This window comes from Saimiri boliviensis, chromosome X (assembly GCF_048565385.1).
Source record: "Saimiri boliviensis isolate mSaiBol1 chromosome X, mSaiBol1.pri, whole genome shotgun sequence".
In the NCBI taxonomy this organism is placed as follows: domain Eukaryota; kingdom Metazoa; phylum Chordata; class Mammalia; order Primates; family Cebidae; genus Saimiri; species Saimiri boliviensis.
The window spans coordinates 132,201,278-132,228,222 of NC_133470.1; the positions used below are offsets into that span (position 1 = coordinate 132,201,278).

The following is a 26,945-nucleotide window of genomic DNA, read 5'->3' on the forward strand; positions in this document are numbered from 1 at the left end:
GGATGGTTCCAATGGGTCTTCAAGCTTCCCCATTTAGGCACCCACTTTGGCCTCAGCCCACCTCCAAATGCCCTGTTTTTCAATGTCCACTGCTGCAGTAGCCCATTCTAACTATCGATTCTTATCAGCTGCCCCTGTTACAAATCTTTCTGATTTTACCTCACATTCAAGTTTACCTCTCTTAAGTTCATTTCTCTCTGGACCCTACCCTCTGTGAAAATATAATGAGTGGCAGGGTTCGGTGGCTCAAGCCTGTAATCCCAGCACTTTGGGAGGCCGAGGCGGGTGGATCACGAGGTCAAGAGATCAAGACCATTCTGGTCAACATGGTGAAACCCCGTCTCTACTAAAAATACAAAAAATTAGCTGGGCATGGTGGCACGTGCCTGTAATCCCAGCTACTCAGGAGGCTGAGGCAGGAGAATTGCCTGAACCCAGGAGGCGGAGGTTGCGGTGAGCCGAGATTGAGCCATTGCACTCCAGCCTGGGTAACAAGAGTGAAACTCTGTCTCAAAAAAAAAAAATAAAAAAAAATAATGAGTAACAGGTGGTCATGGGTTAATGCGTTATTTCTCTTTCTCCATTGGACAGAAGATCAAGCCTGCTCATCCCTCCACCACCACAAGGTAACAATGGAATTTAACTATGGCTTTCAGGAACAAGGCTTTTCTCAAAGGAAAAATTCCAAATGGTAAAATTTTTCTGCCTTATAACACACTAATGAAAAGGCTATTTTTTAGTGGGTTGGAGAGGAAGCATAGAATTTCTAACTTCTCAGAAAAAATATATATATATACAACCTGGGTAACTGCCAGCCTGACCTGCTTACACTCTTTGCTCTGCCTCTCATCTGCTCTGGTCTCATTGAAAGCAACATTATCTTATTTTAGAAATGGACCCATGAAACTGTCAGATGACCAGTTATTTCATAGTTACGTCCAAAGGAGTTGAAATTACAAAGCAAGAGAAACAACCAATTTATCTTTTTCGTTTCTTTTTTTCTTTTTTCTTTTTTTTTTTTCTGAGAGACCTTGATGACTCACGGTGAAGAGCTTCAAAGCAGCGTCCAAAGTCAAACATGAAAATCTTTTTCTTAACTGCAAAGAGGGCTCAGTCTTCAAAATTCAGATTGTCTTACCTTGTATTCTCTGGAAGGGAGGGCAAATACTTGCATTCTATTCTGGGAGAGGTCCCTTCCCCTAAGAATGTGTTAAGTGCTCCTAATACAACAAAGGAAAAGGGTTTGTTGGTTTTTGTTTTTTTAAAGCAGTTGCGTTTCCTTATTTTAAAGGCCAATCACTGCTTCGCTTGCAACCAAAATAGTTCTAACTCATTTATCCACAGCACATTATGTTGATGGAGGGACTGTACATTGTCAACCTTTAGCTTTGAAAACTTGTGACTTTATCTTTTTTTTTTTTTTTTTGAGACAGAGTCTTACTTTGCGTCACAGGCTGGAAGGCAGTGGAGTGATCTCGGCTCACTGCAACCTCTGCCTCCAGGGCTCAAGCAATTCTCCTGCCTCAGCCTCCCAGGTAGCTGGGATTACAGGTGCCTTCCACTGTACCTGGCTAATTTTTTGTATTTTTAGTAGAGATGGAGTTTCACCATGATGGCCAGGCTGGTCTCGAACTCCTGAGCTCAAGTGACCCGCCCACCTTGGCCTCCCCAAATGCTGGGATTATAGGTGTGAGCCACTGTGCCCAGCCTATCTTCTTTCCCAGGCAGAGTAGTCAGTTCAGAGCCAGTAAATATGGTTGCAGGAAAGTCTTTAACCATCTGTATTACTTTCCTATTGCTGCTACGACAAATTACTATAAACTTGGTGGCTTAAAGCAACACATATTTTTTATTATCTTATGGTTCTGGATGTCACAATTCTGCATCGGGTCTCACTGGGTTAAAATCAAGCTGCTGACAGGGCTGCATTTCTTTCTGGAGGCTCTGGCGGGGAGACGTTCCAGCCCACATTCCTTGGCTCCTGGCTTCCTTTTTCTATCTTCGAAGTCAGTAATACTGGGTCATGTTCTCACATCTCATCACTGACTTCTGTGTCCCTCTTCCGTTTTTAAGGATCCCTGTGATTACATTAGGCCACCGATAGATATAATCCACAGTAATCTCCGTACTTTCGACTCAGCTGATTAGAAATCTTAATTCCACCTTCATTCCCCTTTGCCATGCAAAGTAACGTATTCACAGGTTCCAGGGCTTAGGATGTGGACATCTTTAGGGGGCTACTATTCTGCCTTCCACACCACCACATGAAAAATGTTTCTAGAACATCTACTGTGCATAGAGAGCTTTGTGCTTTGTCTTAAGGGACAATCTGGACAAGATAGGACTTGTTCAGAAAAGGGTAAATAATAACAATGGTAGGTTTCACAGGCTATGAGAGAGGTAAGAAGATGAGGAACTCATGCTATGTCATGGCTACAAAAATTTAGAAGACAGTGTGGTGTGATGACTGACGTGGTCAGAGAAGGCTTCCTGGAAGAAGCAGAACTTAATCAGTCCTAAAGAAAAGGCAAGACTTGCATATTGTTTCTGAGCTGAATAAGTCTCACATATACACTTTCGATGGCAGATTTCCAAAGTAGCAGATGTAACATGAAAGTACTCACTGCTATTCTATTGATGTCTCCATGACACTTATCAGCCTATAAATCATGGTTAAACGTACCAGCTCATTTGATTCACACCGCAGCGCTGTGAGGGAAGTAGCGAGAACATGAAACTACATAAACCTTTCCATCACTGAGTCCCCAGGCCCCTTTCCAGGCCTAGGGCCACCCCAGTGTTCTTTCTTCCTTATGGCCGTGAGGAAACCTGGCTGTCTTCTCCTTTTGGTAATTATCTCCCCAAGCCTAGCTGCAGAATGAGACACAAACTCTGCACCTTCTAAGTTTCTTGCTACTACTGAAGCCAAGCACAAAGGCTCATTTAAAGTTTGCTAAACCCTGGAGAAAACAGGGTAAACCCAACAGACATAAGGCAGTAACAAAAGTTTAATAATCTTACAGTTTATATAATAATGGTCTCTGATTTATAGTTTCTGCTTCCCTTTTCAATGGCGAAAGAAAGTACCACTGGGTTTACGTCCTCTGCTCATATTTTCTTAGGGCTCATCATCATCATCATCATTGTAGCAAGCAACTGTGGAGTTTTTTTATACGTCAGGCAGTGTTCTCATTGCTTTCCATTCTTTAACCCATTTAATTCTTCCAACAACCCATTTTATGGATAATGAGGCAGGCTTCAAACCTAGGTTGACTGGCTCTGGAATCTGTTTCTAACCATGACACCACACTGCTCTACCATCTCTTCCGTACCACCACTTTGCCTTCTACCTGACAATATAGGCTACAATTTGGACACTTTCTCCAAGAGGGACCAGTATGCTAAGTTACAGGTGAAGAAACTGAGGCTGAGCAAAGTTAGACTTTTCCAAGGCAACATTAATAGTGAGTGGGGAGCTGGAGGTCCATGTTGCTTTAAGAGGTGCTACTTCAGTGAGGTCTGGTTCTGCTCCAACAGAGTAAAAATAATTGATTTCAAATAATTCCACATGTATCAGTCCATCTTATTATTATGGGATGTTTCACTTTTGGACACTGTAATCAAGACCAGGTTTTAATCTAAAGGCTCTAAGATCTAAAAAGAAACGAATGTCCTCTCAACACCAACTCCTATGGATTCAAATTAAAAGTAATTATAAACAATAAAATAAGTAAAACACACTACCATTTTCTCCCATAACTACTTAAATGTTTGTTTTTGAAATACCAACCTTCAAATTCTTTTATAAATTCTTAAAAGAATTCTTAAAACCCTTTTTTCTGATGTCCTAAGCACATGTTTAAACTGTTAAGTAATTCAACACTCTCTGTTACATATTAATTCCTGGAAGAGGAGTATAAAAGTTGTAACTATAAAGGCAAATTTGGGACAAATGAGGACAGACACAAGTGATCAAGAAGGAGACAGAACATGCAAGTTAGGGAAGGGCTCTGTGTTTACAATTTGCAAGAATCCGCCTACCATGGGTGGAATCAACCGTCTACAGGAAATCTTTCCAAAAGCTGCAGTCTATGGTGAGACTGTGAATAAGTTACTGATGACATTTAACTACTCCCTAGAGATCTCCAGGAAGCAACCTCAAATTTAATCAACGCGCCCATAAACCTGGGAAATGCAAACATTAAGATAAGGGAAACAATACAGGGTGGAGGGGTCTATTATAATGTCTAGAGCCAACAGAAAGAAAGCAGTTCTTGGAGAATTTACAAAAAAGGAAGGTTGATGGTGAGAAGTTTTATTTATTTATTTTAACTTATGTTTGTTTTACTGTAAGTTCTGGGATACTTGTGCCGAATGTGTAGGTTTGTTACATAGGTATACATGTGCCATGGTGGTTTGCTGCATCATCTAAGTTTTACGCCCTGCATGCATTAGGTGTTTGTCCTAATGCTCTCCCTCCCCTTGCCCTCCACCCCCTGACAGGCCCCGGCGGTGGAGGGGGGGGGGGGTTTGATGGCCCCTCTCCCTGTGTCCATGTGTTCTCATTGTTCAACTCCTACTTATGAGTGAGAACATGTGGTGTTTGGTTTTCTGTTCCTGGGTTAGTTTGCTGAGAATGATGGTTTTTGGCTTCATCCATGTCCCTGCAAAGGACATGAACTCAATTCTTTTTATGGCTGCATAGTATTCTATAGTATATATGTGCCACATTTCTTTATCTGGTCTATCACTCCAAGTCTTTGCTATTGTACATAGTGCTGCAATAAACATATGTGTGTATGTGTCTTTATAGCAGAATGATTATAATCCTTTGGGTATATACCCGGTAATGGGATGCTGAATTGCTGGGTCAAATGGTATTTCTGGTTCTAGATCCTTGAGGAATTGCCACACTGTCTTCCACAATGGTTGAACTAATTTACGCTTCCACCAACAGTATAAAAGCATTCCTATTTCTTCACATCCTCGCCAGCATCTGTTGTTTCCAGACTTTTTAATGATCGCCACTGTAACTGGCGTGAGATGGTATCTCATTGTGGTTTTGATTTGCGTTTCTCTAATGACCAGTGATGACGAGTTTTTTTTCATGTTTGTTGGTGAATAAATGTCTTGATGGTGAGAAGTTTTTAGTGTATCCAGCATTGCCCAGGAGAGGGAGGTTTCAGATTTGGGGCATGAATATGTTAGTTGAATTTGCTGGTGTAATCTTATTTTGAAAAAGGCCTAGTTTTTCCCATGTACCCCAAAACCTAAAATGCAATTAAAAAAAAAAAAGAAAGGGGCCGGGCGAGGTGGCTCAAGCCTGTCATCCCAGCACTTTGGGAGGCCGAGGCGGGTGGATCACGAGGTCGAGAGATCGAGACCATCCTGGTCAACATGGTGAAACCCCGTCTCTACTAAAAATACAAAAAATTATCTGGGCATGGTGGTGCGTGCCTGTAATCCCAGCTACTCAGGAGGCTGAGGCAGGAGAATTGCCTGAACCCAGGAGGCGGAGGTTGCGGTGAGCCGAGATCGCGTCATTGCACTCCAGCCTGGGTAACAGGAGCGAAACTCCGTCTCAAAAAAAAAAAAAAAAAAAAAGAAAGAAAGAAATAGGCCTACTGAGCTTGCTGCTGCAGCTTAACAGTAACATTCCATTAGTATCATCTGGCTATCTTAGCTCAGATTCTGTGATCACCAACTTATCAACGGACTTCCTAGTACTCTGATATTGGGAATGGGGGCCTTACCTCACAGACACAAGATTCCAATCAGCATGGCATATATAATTCTTTAGGTAATATATAAATTGTCATCCAGATTATAGATCATTCTTTTATGAATCACAGGATCTCAATGTCGGAGTATACTTTTTTTTTTTTTTTTTGAGACGGAGTTTCGCTCTTGTTACCCAGGCTGGAGTGCAATGGCGCGATCTCGGCTCACCGCAACCTCCGCCTCCTGGGTTCAAGCAATTCTCCTGCCTCAGCCTCCCGAGTAGCTGGGATTACCGGCACGTGCCACCACGCCCAGCTAATTTTTGTATTTTTGGTAGAGACGGGGCTTCACCATGTTGACCAGGATGGTCTCGATCTCTTGACCTCATGATCCACCCGCCTCGGCCTCCCAAAGTGCTGGGATTACAGGCTTGAGCCACCGCGCCCGGCCCAATGTTGGAGTATACTTAAGGGACATTTAGTTAACCATCCACGTGCTGACAAGGTGTTGTCCCTTTTTCTTTGAGAGTCTCAAATAATAGGAAACTCATTACCTCTTTACTTCTCTGAACACCTGTGTTGGAAAATTCTGCTTTATATTGGACAAAAATGTGTTATTTTATTTTTATTTTTTGATACAGTGTCTTGTTCTGTCACCCAGGCTGGATTGCAATGGCGCAACCTTGGCTCATCACAACCCCTGCCTTCTGGGTTGAAGAGATTCAAGTGTCTCAGCCTTCTGAGTAGCTGGGACTAGAGGCGTGCACCACCATGCCCAGCTAATTTTTGTATTTTTAGTAGAGATGGGGTCTTGCCATGTTGGCCAGGCTGCTTTCAAACTCCTGACCTCAGGCAATCTGCCCACCTTGGCTTCCCAAAGTGGTCGGATTACAGGTGTGAGCCACCATGCCTGACCAAAAGAGCGTTACTTTAGAGCCTCCATTCCTTGGTTGACTCCTTGGGTCACATACAAAATAATCTAAATTTTCTTTTAAAAAATGTACATAAACTCATGTCCCTGATAAACCTCTTTCCAGGCCCAATTCCCTACATTCGTTAAATCAGGCGTCCCCAAACTTTTTACACAGGGGGCCAGTTCACTGTCCCTCAGACCGCTGGAGGGCCGCCACATACTGTGCTCCTCTTACTGACTACCAATGAAAGAGGTGCCCCTTCCCGAAGTGCGGTGGGGGGCCGGATAAATGGCCTCGGGGGTGGGGGGGTGCATGCGGCCCGCGGGCCGTAGTAGTTTGGAGACGCCTGCTTTAAATGCTCCTGAAATAGGATGCTTTCAAATCATTATATTGTCCTGGTCACCCTTCCATGGAAAGGCTTTAGTTTTTCTTTTAAGATGTGGTCTTGGTCACGGGCAAGTGTTTTTGTAAAATTTACAAGTGTAAGATATTTTCTAGAGTGTTTCTTACCACTCCAACTTCCCTCTGTCACACTTCCCCTCAGGTCAAGTGATGCTGGAGTGGCCATGAGCACTTCTGGAATACAGCTAAGAGGTTGCTGTGTTGGTTGTATAGTTAGTTTGAATTTAGGAGGAAATACATTATGTGGTTCACTGACACTTCTGTATCTAGTTAACTGATGGATAGCTGCCTTAGTGTAGAAATGGTTTCCAGGAAAACTCCCCACTGTGCCAATTTCACTTGGCATTGTGATACTAAATTGCAGGTGTGTTCGGCACCTAATTAAAATGTTATTTTTATAGGTTTTGTGATGTTGAAGAAATTTTTCAGCTTTTAACAATAAATATAAAATGTGCTGTGCATTGAACTATACTCTTATAATGGGAACATTTTATAGCCTATAAATTATACCTCAATAAATCCGTTAAAAATGTGCTATGATTTCTTTTCTATTTTTAATAAATATTTGCTTTTGTGCCTAAAGTAAAATAGAAATATGTAGCAGGATATCCACAAAACCTACACAAAACATTTTATTTAAGGGTGAAATGGAAGAATCCCTTTGAGATTGGGAATTATGCAAAGGGATCCCTATTACTACCTTTGTTCAACATTGTACTAGAAGTTCTAGTGAGTTCAGTAAGTGAAGAAAAAGAAATAAAAGTTATAAGAATTAGAAAAAAGAAGGCAGGGTGCAGTGGCTCATGCCTGTAATCACAGCAGTTTGTGAGGCCGAGGCGGGTGGATCACTTGAGTTCAGGAGTTCAAGACCACCCTGGCCAAGAAGGTGAAACCCCATCTCCACTAAAAATACAAAAATTAGCCGGGCATGGGCAGGTGCCTGTAGTCCCAGCTGCTCAGGAGTCCGAGGCAGGAAAATCACTTGAACCTGGGAGGCAGAGGTTGCAGTAAGCCAAGATCACACCATTGCACTCCAGCCTAGGCAGCAACAGTGAAACTCCGTCTCAAAATAAATAAATAAATAGAAACAAAGCTGTGTTTAGAGCAAAAAATATGACCATGTTCATAGATAATCTAAGACAAAATACAGAAATATTATTACAATTAATAAGTGAGTTTAGCAATGTTGCTGGACATAAAAATCAGTAAGTAAAAACAAATTGTAGGCCGGGCGCAGTGGCTCAAGCCTGTAATCCCAGCAATTTGGGAGGCCGAGGTGGGTGGATCACAAGGTCAAGAGATCGAGACCATCCTGGTCAACATGGTGAAACCCCGTCTCTACTAAAAATACAAAAAAATTAGCTGGGCATGGTGGCGTGTGCCTGTAATCCCAGCTACTCAGGAGGCTGAGGCAGGAGAATTGCCTGAACCCAGGAGGCGGAGGTTGCGATGAGCCGAGATCGTGCGATTGCACTCCAGCCTGGGTAACAAGAGTGAAACTCCGTCTCAAAAACAACAACAACAACAACAACAACAACAACAACAACAAATTGTATCTTTAACAGCCATCATTAAAAATAAAAATAAAAATATATAATTTACAACTCATGAAAACATATAAAGTTCATAGAAGTAAATATGACAAAGGAGATGCAAGAATTTTATTATAAAATTTACATGAAAATGAAAAAGGCCAAGAATAAAAACAAAATGCAGAACCACCCCCAAACAACCAAACAAACAAAAAGCCAAGAATAGCCAGAGAAGAACAAGGTGGCAAAAGTTGTCTTATCAGATGTCAAGACTTAGTCATTAGGGCAGTAGCATGGAATAACTGAATGGAGAGCTCCAGAACAAAATGATGTGTATATAGACATTTCATATATAATAGAACTGACATTTTAGATCATCAAAGCAAGTATATTTTTGAAAGTAGTTTTCAAAAATGGCTGGGCCCAGTGGCTCATTCCTGTAATCCCAGCACTTTGGGAGGCCTATGTGGGCAGATCACATGAGGCCAGGAGTTGAAGACCAGCCTGGCCAACATGGTGAAAAGCCATCTCTACTAAAAATACAAAAGTTAGCCAGGCACGATGGCGCATGGCTGTAGTCCCACCTACTCAGGTGGCTAAGGCGTGAGAATCGCTTGAACCCGGGAGATGAAGGTTGCAGTGAATGAAGATCATACCACTGTACTCCAGCCTGGGTGACAGAATGAGACCCTGTCTCAAAAAAAAAGTACTTTTCAAAAGTGATGCTGGAGCAATTTGTTTTCCATATGGAATACTATGCAGCCATAAAAAATGACGAGTTCGTGTCCTTTGTAGGGACATGGATGAATCTGGAAGCTATCATTCTCAGCAAACTGACACAAGAACAGAAAACCAAACACGGCATGTTCTCACTCATAGGCGGGTGTTGAACAATGAGAACACATGAATACAGGGAAGGGAGCATTACACACTGGGGTCGGTGGTGGGGGCTAAGGAAGGGACAGCAGGGGGAGGGGAGGCTGGGAGCAATAACGGGGAGAAATGCCAGTTGCAAGTGACGTGGGGACGACGAAGATGGAGGAAGAAAACCACCTGGCCAAGTATGTACCTATCCAACAATCCTGCATGATCAGCACATGTACCCCAGAACCTAGAGTACAATGACAAAATTATTCTTTAAGTTACATATATATGTTTTACATACTCTTCCGTGTATATTTCACCATTTTAGAAAAGGAAAAAAAAAATTAGTGCCCAGAGCTGAACATACAACTCTGGTTAATCTATCATACTAGAAGACAATCGTGTCCATTCTTTTGATGATTTCATTCTTTTGACAATTCATACTAGAAGACAGTCGTCTCCATTCTTTTGACGATTTCATTTTTTTTGTTGTTTGTTTGTTTTTGAGACGGAGTTTCGCTCTTGTTGCCCAGGCTGGAGTGCAATGGCGCGATCTCGGCTCACCGCAACCTCCGCCTCCTGGGTTCAAGCAATTCTCCTGCCTCAGCCTCCTGAGTAGCTGGGATTACAGGCACGCGCCACCACGCCCAGCTAATTTTTTGTATTTTTAGTAGAGACGGGGTTTCACCAAGTTGACCGGGATGGTCTCGATCTCTTAACCTCGTGATCCACCCGCCTCGGCCTCCCAAAGTGCTGGGATTACAGGCTTGAGCCACCGCGCCCGGCTGACGATTTCATTCTTTTGACGATTCATACTAGAAGACAATCGTCTCCATTCTTCTGCCTCTGTTTATTTTGAAGCAAAGTGTACATTTATACTTGTTAAATTTTCTCTTATTCTATTTGGCCCTTCTTTTTACTTGTCCTTCCAGCCAGTCAAGCTCTCCCCAAAGCCATCATCATATATGTCAACCATGGATCATCCTCCAGGGGAACTGGTATACTTCAGACTGAGGTCCAAATGGCAGCTGACAGACGTAGCAACACTTTGGAAAGTCCATCTTGAAACAGCTTCCTTACCACACTCCCTTCCCTCCCTACTTCTCCTGCAGTAATCTGTTTATAGGCCCAGACTAATTATCTTTTTTTTTTATGAGAAACTTCAGCAAATCTCTTATCTAGGAAGGCAGTGCTTCACACTAGGTCATGTTGATAAGATGATGAGAGAGAATATTTTCACCCAAGGAGATTGCAATTTCCTGAAGGGGTAAAAACCCCACAGGGAAAACCCCAGTGGCTCTTATAAGTAGGGCTGGTCTATCTAAGCTGGTAGCACAGTTCCGTCCAGAGAAGGAAAGCAGAATAAACTTATTCATTCCCGGGAGCTCTTGGGGTAGGTGTACATTTTTCACATCTTAAAGACTCACAGCCCCTAAGCTGGACAAACGTCCCATTCCTGAAGGACCTCTCCAGAATCCGGATTGCTGAATCTTCCCTGCTGCCTAGAGGGGCTACAAACCACCTCTTGACAATGGGAAACTGGGTGGTTAACCACTGGTTTTCAGTTTTGTTTCTGGTAAGTGATTTTTGACTTCCTACTAATTAGGAAGGATTAAGGAGATATCATGTTTGTTAATATTTGTAAAGTTATTTGAAAGGGAAAGATTCCATGCCAATTACTGGGTTCATCAAGACCAGTTAGTTTAAAAATGCAACTCTAGGTCAGATGAGAAGACAGAGACAAATAATATGCAATTGTTCATATTGTCAAATCACCAGTATTTGGAATTTCAATCTGTTTTCATTTTCTGTCATCTCCTTTTCTCTTCCATCTTACTTCTAACTACTACCGTGAGTGCTGATTTCTCTATCTTTCCTATACTGCCCCCATCAAGATTTCATAAAATCACCGAATGTTTGAGATGAAAGTGATCTTAGAGATCATATGGCCCAGCACTACGCACTAGAAATATAGCAAACCACATAATAATGTAATTCCTGAATTTTCTTTTCCCCCTGTGGTATTTCAGGAATTCTTGAATTTTCTACTACCTCCACTGAAAAGGTAAAAAGAAACAGGTGAAGTTAATGTTTAGCAATATAATTCATTTAACCCAACGTATCAACAAATCTTTTCAGTATGCAATATTGAAAATATTAATAAGATAATTTATATATTTTTATTTTTTACTGAGTCTTTGAAATCTGATGTGTATTTATACGCACAACACATCTCAGGACTAGCCACATTTCAAGTGCTCAGAAGCCACATGTGGGTAGTGGCTGTGGCATTGCATAGTGCAGATATAAACCAACTTATTGATTGTACAAAGGAAAATAAGACCTAGATGTCACACAATGAATTGATTGAAGAAGCGTCACTCAAACCCGGCTCCTCCATGACATTCAGACCAGAATCCCTTCACCACCCTATGTATGTACAATCTCTTTCTCCTAACACTTTAACACTTCTCTCCACTATCCTTCTTCCATTTCTGAGCCACAAAACAGGAGAAAAGAGAAGATGTGATGCTTCTTTTCTCTCCTGGTTCCCTGACGCGCACCCCTCTCCACGCCCCCGCCAGGTGCTCCAGGAAAAAATATGTGGAGTTTCCCTGGAGGAGTGTTTGTTTTATATTGAACAAAGATGCTTATTTTGTCGGGTTATCCCATGACATATTTTAAATGCTCAAAATGCTTTATATTGAGTTCCTTTTGCACTATAATGGAAATAACACTAGTTTAGGAGAAGGGGAACCTGACAAGTACCTTGAATTCTGCTACTAACTGGGTGATCTTGATAAAATTATACTCTCTGGACTTCAGGTCTTATGTGTGTGGGGGCGGGGCGTTGGGGGGACTGGGCAGGGGAGGGGAGTAGGAGATTAATACAGTGACTAGATTAGATACAAATATAAGGTGTTTCTAGCTCTAAAATTTATGTTTGCCTGCATTTTTTCCCTGTCTTATTTTTTGCTGGGAGAGTTTACCAGCCATGATGGTGACTCACATTTAATTCTCTAGGTTTGAATTTTCATCCCCTACCAATCCAGCTGGCAAGCTTAGACTTCTCATTATCTCTGACATATACTCCCATGCACTGACTTTTTTAATAAAAAACAAATTACTTAAAAATAGTCTTATTCCTCCTTCTTCCCACGTCTTGTAGTTTACCTTCTTTTTAGTTCACAGTGGAGGAAATGACAGAGTTATTTGCCCGTGTCTCTTTGTGATCCAGAAATATTTCTGCTCCCTCTAAAGAAGTTTCTCTCTTCTGTCTTCCAAATTCTTGAGGTATCTGTGGCTGTTGACTTTCTTTTCTTTCAAAGACATTTCTCTGGCAGACACTCAGCTCTGGAAAAGGGTATTCAAGCAAAGGAGGCAGGAAGAAATTGATTGGTAAAGCCGGTTCAGTAGTGACACAACTCTGTAGCTAGCATTTATTGATCTCCTACTAAGCACCAAGCATTGCATTAATCACTTTACACGCATTATCTGACGTAAGCCTCATAGCATTACCATAAAGTAGGTCCTGTTATTATCCTCATTTTACAGGTGAAGAAATTGAGGTTTAGAAAAGTTAAATCACATGTCTGTCTAAGATTACAGAGCTGTTAACTGGTAATGCTACACCTTGACTCCAATATCACACTTTAAATTACTATGCTATAGTACTAAAGGTGTGTGAGTGGTCTAAATCTAAGGAATGTGAATAGGCCATGCCCTGGACTAAAGGCCCTTTGCCTCTTGTGCTGAGATGGTTCTGACTCATAATGGGTCGAGGGATATATACTAGAGGCATCCCAGTACCCTGGAGACCTGTCGAATTACAGAGTAGCATCCCCAAACTTGGGCTAGAGACCAGTTGGTTGGTCCCCAAAGCCATTAATGGGCAGTGAGTTCCAAATTTCACCTTTAGCCAATACAGACATAGAACTTGGGAAAGGCAAAAGCAGTCTTAAGAGCTCAAATGACTCCAAAGGAGCAATAGATTAATCTGAAAAAAATATTCACAATCTGAAAACAGGAAAATGTGTGTCAGGGTGTAATTAAAAAGGCAGGCCCATCTGGAATGGTTTAGTTCTTTTCAGATGAGTATTGTTATAGATGCTAAATTTGTTCTTTGTTTCTTCAGATATCCATTTATTCACTTCTTGCTATCTTTTAGGTGCAACAGTTTCAATGGTCTAGTCCACGAATTGGCAAATGTTTCTGTAAAAAGCTAGATAGTACATATTTTAGGCTTTGCAAGCCATATGGTCTCTGTCCCAACTACTCTACTCCTTCATTGTATCACAAAAACAGCCATAAACAATACAGAAATGAGTAGGAGTGGCTAAGTTCCAATACCACTTTATTTATGGTCACTGAAATTTGAATTTCATACAACTTTCACATGCCACAAAATATTCTTCTTCTTTTGATTTTCTCTACCATTAGAAAATGTGAACATATAAAATATAAAAACCATTCTGAACTTGCAGGCTGTTGCAAAACAGGTAATGGGCCACGGGCCTCAGTTTGCTGATTCTGCTCTGGTCTAATGCATGTCTCAAAGTGCTAACTCACTCTGAAAGTCAGTTAGATTCTGGCAGGATTGTACTCATTTAAAATGAAAACAGGTAAACACAAAATAGCCAAAATGGCGACACTATTCCTATCCCTGCTATTCCTATCCCTATCCCGTATTTACTCCTTCCCATACCCAAATTTCACTGTATTCTTTGCATGTTTTATTCTTCCTCTAGGCTGTTTGGTTGGGGCTGAATGTTTTCCTGTTTGTGGATGCTTTCCTGAAATATGAGAAGGCCGACAAGTACTACTATACAAGAAAAATCCTTGGGGTGAGTATCACGATTGTATGGATAAAATCTCTATTTTTTTCTTAACTCCGATTTCAGCTTCTTTGTGACCCAGTGCCCTGATATCTTCCAGGGCTAAGGTTGCCAGAAAAAGTACAGAATGCCCAACTGACTTTGAGTTTCTGATAAATGGCAAATTATTTTTTGATATAAGTATGTTCCAAATATTGCATGGAACACAGGTATACTAAAATATTGATTTAAAAAAATCTGAAGTTCAAATTTAGCTTAGCATCCTGTATTTTTTAAAATTTCCATTATTATATTGTAATATATAAGCATCCTGTATTTTTTATTTAGTAAATCTGATAACCCCATTTAAGGCACACTCCCAAGACCTAATAAAGGAAACGTTCAATAAAGAAAACTATTAGGCAGTGGTTTTCAAACTGGTTTCCAGAAACTCAGGTGTTCCTACAAGGCATGAGAAGAAGGTTAACTGGGTAGTGCTTTTGCTCCTGCCCCTGTTTCAACCAAAGCAGCCTGTATCTATCTATGAGCACCTGCTCACACTTTTAAGAAGAGTTTGCTTTTTTTTTTTTTTTTAAATATAAAGGAGGGGTTTCATCATGATGGCCAGGCTGGTCTTGAACTCCTGACCTCAGGTGATCCACCCACCTCGGCCTCCCAAAGTGTTAGGATTACAGGCGTGAGCCACAGTGCCCAGCCGAGTTTGCTTTTTTAAAAAGATGGAAAGCAAAAAAGAAAAAACAAAGACAACATGAAAGCCACTGCTGTAATGGAAACATACCGCTCTATGAAATAGGAGGGATACTTAGAAGAGTTTCATGGGTGCTACAGAATTCAAAGCCTGAAGAAAGGAGGGCTCAGGTCAAGGTTACAGAATGGAGAAACTTGGGGGAGTGGCAGATCAAAAACAGAAGAGGGCAGGAGGGAGTGGGTAGGACGCATGGGTGTGGAGGTGACTAGAAGGAAGCATGGAGTTGAGGACAGTTCTCTCACAGGGTGAGGAACCCGGACACTGTCTGGTTAGAAGAGTGTATTTGACTGCTACTTCTAGTCTATCATGCAATAGCAGGTAGGAGATTTTAAATCACTTTCATCTTGACAGTGGTTTTTTTTTTTTTTCAGTAGCTTTTAGTATCCTCCCAATATACATGTTTAAAGACAGCTTGTCCTTTTAACAAATTTCCTTTTTCTCTCCATAATCAAAGAATCCATGTTGAGATCACAACTAATCTGAATGTTCTGTTCATGGTTTATTTCACCCTGCTGTTTTCCATTTTAAATGTTCATCCTCGATCCTTCTTTAGAAACTTTAACTCCAAAGGAGGTATTAATTTGCTTTAAAAATAGCTTTTTACTAAGAGAATGATGCAACAAATGTGACTAGTTATTAACAACTTGATTACTTCACGACCCAAATGTCAGCAGCAGAGAAATCAATTATGCTGATGTCCCGTGGACATTTCATTTTTTATAAAATTATTTTAAAATTGTTTATACGTGCAGGTCTCTTTCTCTCTTCTTTCTTCCTCCCTTCCCTTCCTCCCCCCTTCTTCCTTCTCCCCTCTCTCCCTCCCTCCCTCCCTCTCTTCCCTCCTTCCTTCCTTCCTTCTTTCTTTTCATTCTCTTTCTTTTGAGACAGCGTCTTTCTCTGTTACCCAGGCTGGTGTGCAGTGGCAGGATCATGGCTCACTGCAGCCTCGACTCTCCCAGGCTTAAGCCATCCTCCCACCTCAGTGTCCTGATTAGCTGGGGCCACAGGTGTGTGCCACCAAGCCTGGCTAGTTAAAAAAAATTTTTTTGTTGTTGAGGTAGGGTCTCCCTGTGTTGCTTAGGCTGGTCTCAAAACTCCTGGGCTCAAGTGATATTCCCACCTTGGCCTCCCAAAGGCCGAGTATTACAGGTATGAGCACCGTGCCCAGCCACAAGTGCAGGCTTCTTACATGCATATATTGTGTAGTGATGAGGTCTGGGATTTTAGTGTACCTAGCACCCGAATAGTGAACATTGTACCCAATGGGTAATTTTTCAACCCTCACTCCCTCCCCACCCTCCCGTTTTTGTAGTCTCCAATGTCAATTATTCCACTCTGTAGGACATTTTATTTTTTAAAGCCCTATTTAAAAAAAATAAATTATCGGCTGGGCGCGGTGGCTCAAGCCTGTAATCCCAGCACTTTGGGAGGCCGAGGCGGGTGGATCACGAGGTCGAGAGATCGAGACCATCCTGGTCAACATGGTGAAACCCCGTCTCTACTAAAAATACAAAAAATTAGCTGGGCATGGTGGCGCGTGCCTGTCATCCCAGCTACTCAGGAGGCTGAGGCAGGAGAAATGCGTGAACCCAGGAGGCGGAGGTTGCGATGAGCCGAGATTGTGCCATTGCACTCCAGCCTGGGTAACAGGAGTGAAACTCTGTCTCAAAAATAAAAATAAAAATAAAAATAAATAAATTATCAAAAATGCTGCTTTCAATGAGATCAAACCATATATTAGGTTGGTGCAAAAGTTATTGCAGTTTTTGCTATTGAAACTATTTGCAAAAACCGCAATTACTTTTGCACCAACCTAATAGAAGTGAAAATGTGAAAATCACCCTCTCATCCCACTCCCCAGACACACAAACACACACACACACACACACACACACTGACATATGTTCACAAATAGGTTTTGTTTTTGAGGTGGGTACGATTGTTTATTCACTTTTTAATTTTCATACAGTAAAATTTGCTGGTTTTTGGTGTACAGTTCTATGAGTTTTGGTAAACACATATAATAGGACACACAGCTTTTTTGTTTTAAGCAAAAAAAGGGTCACTTTGTAGATACTGGCTGGAAATTGTTTATGTTACCATATCTCAGATATCTTTCTTTTCCTTCTTCTTCTTTTTTTTTTTTTTTTTTTTTTTTGAGATGGAGTCTCACTCTGTTGCCCAGCTTGGACTGCAGTGTTGCAATCTCAGCTCACTGCAACCTCCGCCTCCCGGGATCAAGTGATTTTCCTGCCTCAGCCTCCCGCGTAGCTGGGATTACAGGTGCGTACCACAGGGCCTGGCTAATTTTTTGTATTTTAAGTAGAGACAGGGTTTCACCATGTTGGCCAGGCTGGTCTCAAATGCCTGACCTCAAGTGATCCATCTGCTTTGGTTTCCCAAAGTGTTGGGATTATAGGCGTAAGTCACTGTGCCCGGCCTCAGATATCTTTTCCTGTGACTACCTAACCAGTGGTGTGCTGAAACCAGCTCATATCGGCTTGCAATGCCAGTTGTGTGCATCTCTTCCCAACTCTGCATTCAGTGGTGTTCAATGACATCAAGTTAGTATCTTGAAATCTGCCATGGTGGGAGTAGTTACATCATCAAAATTGGCAAATGCTGGAAATCAGGAATTTCCCCTCCCCTCAAAAATCAACAAGAGCGAAACTCCATCTCAAAAAAAAAAAAAAAAAAAAATTTACCACCACTGCATCACTGCATAGAGCTCTCATTTTTTTAAGAGAATAACAATTCAGGCCTGGAGCAGTGGCTCACGCCTATAATCCCAGCACTTTGGGAAGCCGAGGCAGGTGGATAACCTGAGGTCGGGAAGTTCGAGACGAGACCAGTCTGACCAACATGGAGAAACCCCATCTCTACTAAAAAAACAAAATTAGCTAGGCATGGTGGCGCATGCCTGTAATCCCAGCTGAGGCTGAGGCAGGAGAATCGCTTGAACCCTCAAGGCGGAGGTTGCAGTGAGCCGAGATCACCATTGCACTCCAGCCTGGGCAACAAGAGTGAAACAACATCTCAAAAAATAAAAAGAAAAAAGAGAATAACAATTCATTGCATTGATGTACCATAATTTATTTAAACACTCCACAGGTTATTTCTTAAATTCATCCTCACCTTGGGAAAATACAGAGAGCAATTTGATTCCCTGTGAAGTAGAGCAGATAAGCAGCAGAGGAAGAAGTTAAAATCCATAGTCAATGATGCACTAATGACAGCAGGAGTTCAATTATAACACCAGTGAGTGTGGATCTAGAGAAATGAACATACATTGGCATATTTAAATGTGCTGCAATGAGGAAAAAATGTTTTCTCTAAAAAGAATCCATCCTATACAGATAGCCACCACAGAATATGGAACTGTGAAATTATAGTCCTGTATTTTCAATTCACTTGCCAATTTTAGCTTTAAGAAATCTCTGTGATTCAAATAAGCAAGTAGTGGGAACTAATGTGGATATGCAGGATCTCTGAGATGAGCAGAGGAAATTTACTCAGAAACAGAACAGGCTGTCTGTACTAAAAACAGTCGGAGCGTGACTCAGCAGAGGGATAAAACATAGGTCATGTGGAAAAGCCAGAAATGGAAAACAGTAGGGCAGCTTTTGTTCACCACACTGCCTGACATTCTTAGCCATTGTGGATGCTAGACAGACCTTGTCCTGGCTTAAGTTAATGTCAGGCTGTCCTGGGTTTACGATATAAGAAAAATCAATTTTGTGCTTCATAGATAATTAGAAAAAGGCTAAGAAATGCTACCCTTAACCTATACCCCTCCTTTTAGAAAGTCTTTGACAGGCACACAGTGTAAGGCTGGCCAGTCAGCTGAAGTGCAACAAAAATTGCCTGGCTGCTGCTGCCAGCTCCTCTGCTACTACATTGTCACACTCCATAGCAGTCCCAAGTTCATGTAGTAGACTCAGAGGCCAGTTGTACGGAGTTGAGAAGTCAGATTTAGCTGCCATAGAGTTAAGCTGCCATGGGGTTAATATTCTGTCCAGCTTATACCTAGTAAGGCCTGTTTTTCTGGGCTAAATACTTCTTTGAAGCATTGACTCCTTGTCTGCTTTGCTAGCAGCTTCTACTGCTGGAGCAAGTTGTTCTTGATTTATGCTGCCTGGCCACGCAAGGAAATCAGCTTAAAATTGTGCTTCTCTGAAGCTGTCCCTTCTCAAATATCTACCTGTTTAAAAATTTTACTCTAAGAGGTTTCCTAGTCTTGACTAACTTTGTTCAATTTTTAAAGACATCTTAAATAGAAGTGGTTAAAAATTTTAAGTGTTTTTATTATACAACTACTATGTGCTTATAATTGCAATATTAGAAAATACAGAAAAGAATAAAATGCCATCCATAATTATACCTCTAAATATGAGCTTTGCTTAAAATGCAAATAAAGGTATATATATAATCCTTGGCCAGGCATGGTGTCTCACGCCTCTAATCCCAGCACTTTGGGAGGCCAAGTCAGGTAGATCCCTTGAGCTCAGGAGTTCTAGACCAGCCTAGGCAACGTGGCAAAACCCTGTCTCTGCCAAGAATACAAAAATTCACTGGGTATGGTGGTGCGCACCTGTAATCCCAGCTACTCGGGAGGCTGAGGAGGGACGATGGCTTGAGCCCAGGAGACAGAGGATGCAGTGTGCCGAGATCTTGCCACTGCACTCCAGCCTGGGCAATAGAGCCAGATCCTTAAGACTCTTTGAAAAGTGACAAATAATAAAATTATAATTAAGAGTATTAAACAAAATGTTACATCCGTAGAATGTATTTGCTAACATGTAATCATTAAATCCGATTCTCTTTCATGTTAATAAATGTAGTCAAACGTTTCCTAACTACTGTCATGGGAATTTCTCAATTCAATATTAAATTCAGCATATTTTATGCATTTTGCAAACAGAGCCTGGCCTTATCGTGCTAGCTACTGAGAGGGGAGGTAGCTGGAGCCCTGTTCATTTGCAGGCCTCGGATGAGTGGCTGGGTCAGCGGCTCACACGAAGCAGCTGATGGTCTCTTTTTGTCTTCTACTCTAGTCAACATTGGCCTGTGCCCGAGCCTCTGCTCTCTGCTTGAATTTTAACAGCATGTTGATCCTGCTTCCCGTGTGTCGCAATCTGCTGTCCTTCGTGAGGGGCACCTGCTCAGTGAGTCCCAACCACTCCTAAGTCAACATTCACATTAGAGAAGGAGACCTGGACTCCTCAGTAGGACAGCCCAACATCATGCTCCTAGGAAAGGAAGCCAGAGGTCTCCTTCGGTAGCTAAGGGGGTGGGTAAGGGTGGGTGAGTATTGGCATGCTATGTGCAAGACATGTTGGTTATGGGTTGATGAATTTAATAAAGCTGGCTGGAGACATCTGACCATGATCACTTTACATTTGTAGTTTTGCAGCCGCACACTGAGAAAGCAATTGGATCACAACCTCACCTTCCACAAGCTGGTGGCCTATATGATCTGCCTACATACAGGTAACTCAGGCAAGCCCTGAATCTGCAGACTCCAGGGCATTCAGAATCATGCTTCATTCATCCATCCATATGCACATTCAAAAAATATTTATCGAGCACTGGGCACTATTTGTTAGGCACTGTTCTTGGCCTATTTTCATGGAGCTTATGTTCTATTCTTTTGGGAACAGAGTAAGTATAAAAAAGATCTTGGATCGTTCTGCAATCAAGGGTTTATTGGGCACCTTCTTTGCACTCAGCATTCTGCTAAGCACTATAATGTAGGATTCTTCTAGTCTAGTGGGACACACCTGCCATGATGTTGCTGAGATGCCTCTTAACATTTCTTTTCGTCTTTCCATTTAGCTATTCACATCATTGCACACCTGTTTAACTTTGACTACTACAGCAGAAGCCGACAGGCCACGGATGGCTCCCTTGCCTCCATTCTCTCCAGCCTATCTCATGATGAGAAAAAGGGGGATTCTTGGCTAAATCCCATCCAGTCCCCAAACATGGTGAGTTGAGTTACTAGCAAAGCACCTGAGATATGGTCATAAGCAGGAAATGCACAGGTGGACATTGTGCCAGGCTGACATTTTTCCTTTCACAGACAGTGGAGTATGTGACATTCACCAGCATTGCTGGTCTCACCGGAGTGATCATGACAATAGCCTTGATTCTCATGGTAGCTTCAGCTACCGAGTTCATCCGGAGGAGTTATTTTGAGGTCTTCTGGTATACTCACCACGTTTTTATCTTCTATATCCTTGGCTTAGGGATTCACGGCATTGGGTAAGTTCTTCAAACCCTCATTCTCATGCCCCAGCCCCCAACCTTGAATAATTCTTTGTTCCAAACCGTCCTTCTTTGTCTATTTCAGTGGAATTGTCCGGGGTCAAACAGAGAAGAGCATGAATGAGAGTCATCCTTGCAAGTGTGCAGAGTCTTTTGAGATGTGGGATGATCGTGACTCCCACTGCAGGCGCCCCGAGTTTGAAGGGCACCCCCCTGAGGTAAGAGCCCTATGGGCAAGGATAGACTCTTGTTAGGAGCTGTTATTGTTATTATTACTTTTATTGTTGTTATCATCATTATTATTAGCTCAGTCCTGTGCTGGGTCTTATGAAGGCTATCGATGGGGTTCCCACCTTTAAGAAACTTCCAGTATCATTGGCAACAGGCAATTAGAAGGGGATCTTGAAGAGAAAAAACTAAGAATTCTTGCATGTTGTGAGACCCTCTGCAAAGGTAATAATGATAAAACACATTATTAATTGTGTTTATCATCTTCCAGCCTTGCTGCATAATATGGATTATTTAATTTATATATAGCAATAACCTATGAGATATGTACTTCTTTTTTGCTTAAATTTTGAAACAAAAGGACAGGATTCCAAGAGATTAAGAAAAGTGACAAGCTCTTACAGTAAGTAAGTAGTGGAGCTTAGATATAAGCCCAGGCCTTTTGGATTCCGCTCAGCTGTGATATTCCAGTCAAATTCTAGGAAGAGATAAAGCATTCTTGAAGTGGGCTTTCTTTGGTGTTCTAAGAATATGCTTGGAAATTTTTGTTAGATACTGGGTGATTATGAAACTGGGTTCTAGGAAACTCAAGGTGTGCCCCAGGGTAATTATTGTGGGTGTTATGATTTACCTTTGCTTGCTCACAAAATAGGTTATATTGAGGAGTAAATGGAAGGGGAGGCTGATTTGTAGTACCTCAAAGTGCTCTGAGAATGTTTAAGTTCTTTAAATCAGATTCAGGATTAAGAGCAATAGCTTAGTCCTCATCTGGAACAGGAAAATATATATAAAACAAAAAGCCTTCTAAAGTTGGCATTTTAATTCATCAAGAAAACGATAGATTAATAATTTTTGGTACAATAAGATCATCATCTGTGAAAAAAAGCTGTATCTTCATTTCATGTCTTGCACTAAACTATGGATCAAGGATATATGGAACAACAATTTAAATGTAAAACAAACCCATAAAGGCACCTTAAGACCACATGGGAGATTTTTTTCTAATACTGAAGTTGGGGGACATGTTTATAAATAAGATAAACCACCTGAAGCCATAAAAGAAGAGATACTTTTGCGTGGCACAAGAAATCCCCGTTAGGCTGGGCACAGTGGCTCATACCTGTAATCCCAGCAATTTGAGAGGCTGAGGTGGGTGGATTGCTTGAGCCCAGGAGTTTGAGACCAGCCTGGGCAACATGGCAAAACTCTCATCTCTACAAAAAATACAAAAATTAGTTGGGCATGGTGGCATGCCCAACTACTCAGGAGGGTGAGGCTAAAGGATTACTTGAGCCTGGGAGGTTGAGGCTGCAGTGAGCTGTAATCATGCCACTGCACTCCAGCCTGGGTGATGGTGAGATCCTGTCTCAAAAAAAAAAAAAACTAACAAAAATCCCCATTATAAATTAAGACAGACTGCAAATTACCAAGTTGGAAAAGTATTTACAACTTATAGGCCATGGACTAATTTCTTAATATATAAATAACTCCTAGAAATCAATAAAAAAAGGTCTAACAACATGATTAAAGAAGATGTAGAAAATATGAACAGAATGATCTCAGAAATGGAGATCTATCTTGATGTTAAATATATGGAATGATGCTTAATGTTATCATGGAAACAAAGCCAAATAAAACGAGGAGAATCTGTTAACCTAACAGATTAGCAAAGATTAAAAAACCTGCTAATGTATGGTATTGGCAAGAGTATAGAGAAATGCTCTTATGCGTTGCTGGTTAGATGTAAACCTATACAACTGCTTGTAGAGAGTGATTTGGCAGTAGCAACTAAGCTTTAAAACTTGACTTCCAATTTATTCCACAAATACACTTGTATATATGTTAAGTTACATGCCTTAAGTTATTCATTACAGCAGTGTTTAATAGAAAAACGTTTGGAAACAAGTGTCCATCAATGGGGCACTACTTACCTTTTGTGACTTTTATGCAATGGAATAGTCTGCAACGAGGAAAACGAAAGAGACAGCACCACAGACACTAATAGGGACCAGTCCCTAAGATGTTAAATGTAAAAAGCAGGGCAGTGTGTATAGTCCCCTATCATTCCCATTGAAAAGATCACTTAAATGCATGTTCTCCAGAAGAATTCACAAAATAATAACATTGCCTCTGGGGATCTGGAGGGGCCAGAGGATTTGCTTCTTACTGTATATCCTGTTGTACTTTCAGATTTTGTACCATATACGTGTATTACCTATTTAGAAAGTAATTTTATAATAAGATAGATAGACTGCTAGCTACACAAATAAAGAATAGATCACTGGCTACACTAATAAAGAAAAAAAGAGAGAAGATCCAAATACACACAATCAGAAATGACAAATATATTGCCACTGACCCCACAGAAATAAATAAATTAAAAAAAAAAAAAAAACCCTCAGAGACTACTATGAACACCTCTAGGCACATAAACTAAAAAATAAAATAAAATAAAATAAGGGAAATGGATAAATTCCTGGACACATGCAACATCCCAAGACAAGACAACAAAGAAATTTAATCTCCGAGCAGACCAATATTGAGTTTCAAAACTGAATCAGTATAAAAAGCCTACAACCAAAAAAAGGCCCTGAACCTGATAGGTTCACAGCCTAATTTTTCCAAATGTATAAATCTGGTACGATTCCTACTGAAACTATTGCAAAAAATTGAAAAGGAGGGTCTCCTCCCTAACTCAATCTATGAGGCCAGCATCATCTGATACCAAAATGTGGCAGAGATACCCCAAAAAAGAAAACTTCAGGCCAATATCCTTGATGATCATAGATGAAAAAATCCTCAACAAAATACTGTCAAATGGAATCCAGTAGCACATCAAAAAGCTAATCCACCAGGACCAAGTAGGCTTTATCCCTGGGATGCAAGTAGGGTTCAACATATGCAAGTCAATAAATGTGATTCATCACATAAAGAGAACTAAAGACAAAAACCGTATGATTATCTCAGTAGATGCACAAAAGGCTTTTGATAAAATTCAACATTCCTTCATATGAAAAACTCCCAGCAAACTAGGCATTGCAGGAATATATTTCAAAATAGTAAGAGTCATCTATGGCAAACCCACAGCCAATGTTATACTGAATGGGCAAAAGCTGGATGCATTCCCCTTGAAAACTGGAACAAGACAAGGTTTCACTCTCTTACCACTCTTATTCAACATAGTGCTGGAAGTTTTGGCCAGAGCAATCAGGCAGGTGAAAGAAATAAAAGGCATCCAAATAGGAAGACAAAAAGTCAAACTATCTCCACTGGCAGACAATATGATCCTATACGTAGAAAACCCCATAGTCTATGTCCAAAAGCTCCTAGATCTAATAAACAGCTTCAGCAAAGTTTCAGGATACAAAATCAATATACAAAAATCAGTAGCATTGCTATACCCCAAGAACACCTACACTGAGAGCCAAATCAAGAATGCAATCCCATTCACAATATCACAAAAAGAATAAAATACCTAGGAATACAGCAAACCAGGAAGGTGAGAGATCTCTGCAATGAGAATTACAAAACACTGCTCAAAGAAATTAGAGATGACACAAACAAATGGAAAAACATTCCACACTAATGAATAGAAAGAATCAATATTATTAAAATGGGCATACTGCCCAAAGCAAGACACACAGACCAATGGAAAAGAATAGAGAGCCCAGAAATAATGTCACATACCCATGACCATCTGATCTGTAACAAAATTGACAAAAATAAGCAATGGGGAAAGGACTCCCTATTCAATAGATGGTGCTGAGATAACTGGCTAGCCACATGAAGAAGATTGAAACTGGTCTCCTTCCTTACACCATATACAAAAACCAACTCAAAATGGATTAAAGACTGTAAAACATAAACCCCAAACTATAAAAACCCTGGAAGACAACATAGGCAATACCATTCAGGATATAGGCCCTGGCAAAGATTTCATGATGAAGATGCCAAAAGCAAATGCAACAAAAATGAAAATTGATTAATAGGATCTAATTAAACTAAAGCGCTTCTGCACAGCGAAAGCAACTACCAACAGAGTAGACAACCTACAGAATGGGAGACAATATTTACAAACTACACATCTGACAAAGGTCTAATATCGGCCGGGTGTAGTGGCTCATGCCTGTAATCCAAGCACTTTGGAGGCCAAGGCGGGTGGATCACCTGAGGTCGGGAGTTTAAGACCAGCCTGACCAACATGGTGAAACCCCATCTTAAAAAAAAAGAAAAAAAAAAAAAAGTCTAATACCTAGCATCTGTAAGGAACCTAAAGAAATTAACAAACAAAAACCAAACAATCCCATAACAAAGTGGGTGAAGTCTCCAAAAAAAGTGGGCAAAAGTCATAAAGAAACAGTTTTCCAAAGAAGACACACACAGCCAACAAACATAAGAAAAAATGTTCAAAGTCACCGATCATTAGAGACATGCAAATCCAAACCACAATGAAACACCACCTCACAGCAGTCGGAATGGCTATTGTTAAAAAGTCAAAAAATAACAGATGCTGGTGAGGTTGCAGAGAAAAGAGAACGCTTATATAGTGCTGGTGGAAATGTAAATTAGTTCAGCCATTGTGGAAAGCAGTGTGATAATTCCTCCAAGAACTGAAAACAGATTACCATTTGACCCAGCAATCCCATTACTGAGTATATACTCAAAGGAATATAATCATTCTATGACAAAGACACTGCACTTGTGTGTTCATTGCAGCACTATTCACAATTGCAAAGACATGGAGTCCACCTAAATGCTCATCAATGGTAGACTGGATAAAGAAAATGTGGCACATATACACCATGGAATACAATGCAGTCATAGAAAACAACGAGATCACCTCCTTTGCAGCAAAATAGATGGAGCTGGAGGCCATTATCCTAAGCAAACTAATGCAGAAACAGAAAACCAAATACCACTTGTTCTCATTTATAAGTGAGAGCTAAACATTGAGTATATATGGACACAAAGAAGGAAATAACACACACCAGGGCCTACCTGAGAGTAGAGAAAGGGAGGAGTGAGAGGATCAAAAAACTATCTAATGGGTACTATGCTTATTACCTGGGTGATGAAATAATCTGTTTACCAAACCCCTATGACATGCAGTTTACCTCTATAACAAACCTGCGCATGTACTTCTGAACCTAAAATAGAAGTTAAAAAAAAAAAAAGTAATTTTGTGCGAGGCACAGTATCTCATGCCTGCAGTCTCAGCACTTTGGGAGGCTGAGGCAGGAGGATTGCTTGAGTCCAATAGTTCAAGACCAATCTGGTCAACATAGGAAGACCTTGTCTCTACAGAATATTAAAAAATTAGCTGGGCATGGTGATACATGCCTGTGGTTCCAGCTATACGGGAGGCTGAGATGGTAGGATCACTTGAGCCCAGGAGGTTGAGGCTGCAGTGAGCTGTGATGGCACCATTGCACTCC

At 41.0% G+C, this 26,945-nt stretch overlaps 1 protein-coding gene across 2 annotated transcripts in view; it reads left to right on the plus strand.

Moving 5' to 3' along the window:
• Nucleotides 1–2,710: 2,710 nt before the first annotated feature.
• The window catches only part of NOX1 (NADPH oxidase 1), a 35,454-nt gene continuing 11,219 nt past the window's right edge, over nucleotides 2,711–26,945 (plus strand). Inside the window, exons 1-8 of one of the 2 annotated variants that reach the window (XM_074392231.1) lie at nucleotides 2,712–4,305; nucleotides 10,365–11,008; nucleotides 14,181–14,276; nucleotides 20,070–20,180; nucleotides 20,421–20,505; nucleotides 20,851–21,002; nucleotides 21,098–21,279; nucleotides 21,368–21,500. In XM_074392231.1, coding sequence (XP_074248332.1) covers nucleotides 10,964–11,008; nucleotides 14,181–14,276; nucleotides 20,070–20,180; nucleotides 20,421–20,505; nucleotides 20,851–21,002; nucleotides 21,098–21,279; nucleotides 21,368–21,500 — 804 coding nt within the window. In that variant the 5' untranslated portion in view covers nucleotides 2,712–4,305; nucleotides 10,365–10,963. Of the gene's footprint in view, nucleotides 4,306–10,364; nucleotides 11,009–14,180; nucleotides 14,277–20,069; nucleotides 20,181–20,420; nucleotides 20,506–20,850; nucleotides 21,003–21,097; nucleotides 21,280–21,367; nucleotides 21,501–26,945 lie in introns of both variants that reach the window. The other variant, XM_039463908.2, reaches the window with a different exon arrangement.